Below are 2,130 nucleotides of genomic sequence, written 5' to 3' on the forward strand. Positions count from 1 at the left end.
ATAAGACAATACCAGGCTATCATTATACATCACGTACAATCTGAAAATTTATAATGCTTTTAAAAATTGTGAGTGTGATTTAAATTCTATGTAATAATTTTAATTTTGGATGGTAATATTCAATGGAGGTACAATGATGAAAGACAAAATTAAGCTGCACTGATAACTGTATGATTCTTTTTGCTGGTATGGTATAAAGCTGCATGTCTGGAGTAATGAATGACTGCTGCTAAGCACCTCTTAAAACAGATCATTAGTGCAATATGCAGCATATTCTCTATATACCTAACAGCTTGCTTTCTATGTTAAGAACCCATTCATAATTCATGTATCATTTTTGACATACCGTACGGTTGGTAATATTCGAGGGTCCAAAATTTTGTGTTTTCTCCAAAATGTCCTTAGAAGCTAATATTCGTGGGTACAAATATTCGTGGGTGGTAGTTAGCAAACTTCTTTTCACTTGGATCTACTGGACTAGCTTCCAACACATGGCTTATGGTGGAATATGGAGTAACAGACAAAAACTCTGGCTCCTCTACTGGCTTGAAAATAGTAGTTAGAGCTCTGCATAGCCCGTTAATTAGCTTTTATGTGTAGGTGGGTAGGGGCTAAAATTTCGTGGATAAAAATAAACCACAAAATTAACGAAAATTAATACCCCACGAAATTTACCAACCGTACGGTAATTTATTCCAACTTGAAGAGGTCTATAACACTACATTTGACATAAATAAAAGTATAATTCTTATAATTCTAAAAAATAATAAAACTATGATAATTCGCTCAGTATTCAAACTGGCAACAATGATTTAGTGGGGTGTGGCCCACCAATTTCATGTCATTATAGTACTCAGTATTGCATGTACATGGTAACTCACTTTGCTAACACCAGTGTTCTTAGTCTCATGCAAGTTAGACTTCTTGGAATCATAATCCTGGTTTGTACTCTGTGGCTAAGTTATTAATGAAAGTAAATACACAGTGATTGAATCATGAATGATGTCAGTCCCGATCCGGCCTAATGCATCCTGAATCATGGATTTTGAGCAGGTAACATTGCAATGAGCCTAGGTTGATCTATCAGCCTTGATACAATCATGCTGGAATTCATACTAGTTCATCCAGAGCAACATGCATGATTCAGCAATGATGTATACTTGTTAGACTGTATCAATACTGTAATCAGGCTTTATTCATTGATTTTAAGGAGTGTCTTGTATCATACATGCTAATTATTGGCTGTGTAGACTACATGATTTAGGGGGTGTGGCCCAATTCCCATTTTCAATGATTTTGATTTCACATCATTACAGTACCGTATTTGCTCGATTAAACGCCCGGGCGTTTATTTCTTAACAGGAAAAAAATCAGGTAAAAAAAACAAAAAGCCCCAAGAGGATTCGAACCTGCGACCTTCAAACATTCCAAACTGTACTCCAACAGTTATATCTGGCACAATCTAAATCCTATGGCACATATACTGGGTAAAATATGCATATCTATAGTTAGAAAATATCTAGCATGGGCGTTTATTTAAGCAGGGCGTTTATTTGAGCAAATACGGTACCTTTATCCACCCTGTCACTCACTTTGCTGAGGCCAATGTTATTAGCCTTGCTAGCTATAGTGTTCTCAGTCCCAGCAGTGTCCTCAGTGTCGTCGTACCAGTTAGACTTCTCGGATTCAATATTCTGGTTTGTACTACGTGGCTAAGTTATTAATGAAAGTAAAAATAGTCTAGACTACTGTGGTATGGTACCTTTTTAAATAAAGCTGAGAATGCACCAGTTTCATACAGCAGCACTTGCACTACTAGAAAAACAACTACAACCTTCACTACAGTTGATCTACTTATCATGTCTCTTTCCAGAGGAGGAATGACACACACACAGTTGACCTTTGATTAATAGTAATAATTGCAAGGGTCTAATGGTTGAATTGCTATTATTGCATTCCATTGGTATCACGTGATAAAAAATGGCCACTATACTAGTGCCTCTTCTAGCAGTAATTTAAAGCATCAAAACAGAGCCAATGAGAATTTTATTGCTTTACTACAAACACTACACTACACTACATTATATAGATTGTCTTTTATCATGATTACAGATGAAAGTCATGCATCTT

The 2,130-nt window shown here is 36.0% G+C and overlaps 1 protein-coding gene and 1 long non-coding RNA gene across 2 annotated transcripts in view; both read right to left on the reverse strand.

Annotated features, from left to right (window-relative positions):
• Positions 1 to 857: 857 nt before the first annotated feature.
• Positions 858 to 1,949, reverse strand: LOC109584328 (uncharacterized). The gene is made up of 3 exons (XR_002185951.1): positions 1,763 to 1,949; positions 1,593 to 1,712; positions 858 to 956 (listed from the first exon to the last, which is right to left on the reverse strand). It is a non-coding gene; the product is annotated as an uncharacterized LOC109584328 (long non-coding RNA).
• Positions 1,950 to 1,992: 43 nt separating this feature from the next.
• Positions 1,993 to 2,130, reverse strand: part of LOC109584321 (uncharacterized) — a 2,991-nt gene continuing 2,853 nt past the window's right edge. Inside the window, exon 6 of the mRNA XM_020000016.1 lies at positions 1,993 to 2,004. Coding sequence (XP_019855575.1) covers positions 1,993 to 2,004 — 12 coding nt within the window. The remainder of the gene's footprint in view (positions 2,005 to 2,130) is intronic.

The sequence above is a fragment of the Amphimedon queenslandica genome, unplaced genomic scaffold (genome assembly GCF_000090795.2).
Source record: "Amphimedon queenslandica unplaced genomic scaffold, v1.1 AMPQUscaffold_13220, whole genome shotgun sequence".
Taxonomy (NCBI): domain Eukaryota; kingdom Metazoa; phylum Porifera; class Demospongiae; order Haplosclerida; family Niphatidae; genus Amphimedon; species Amphimedon queenslandica.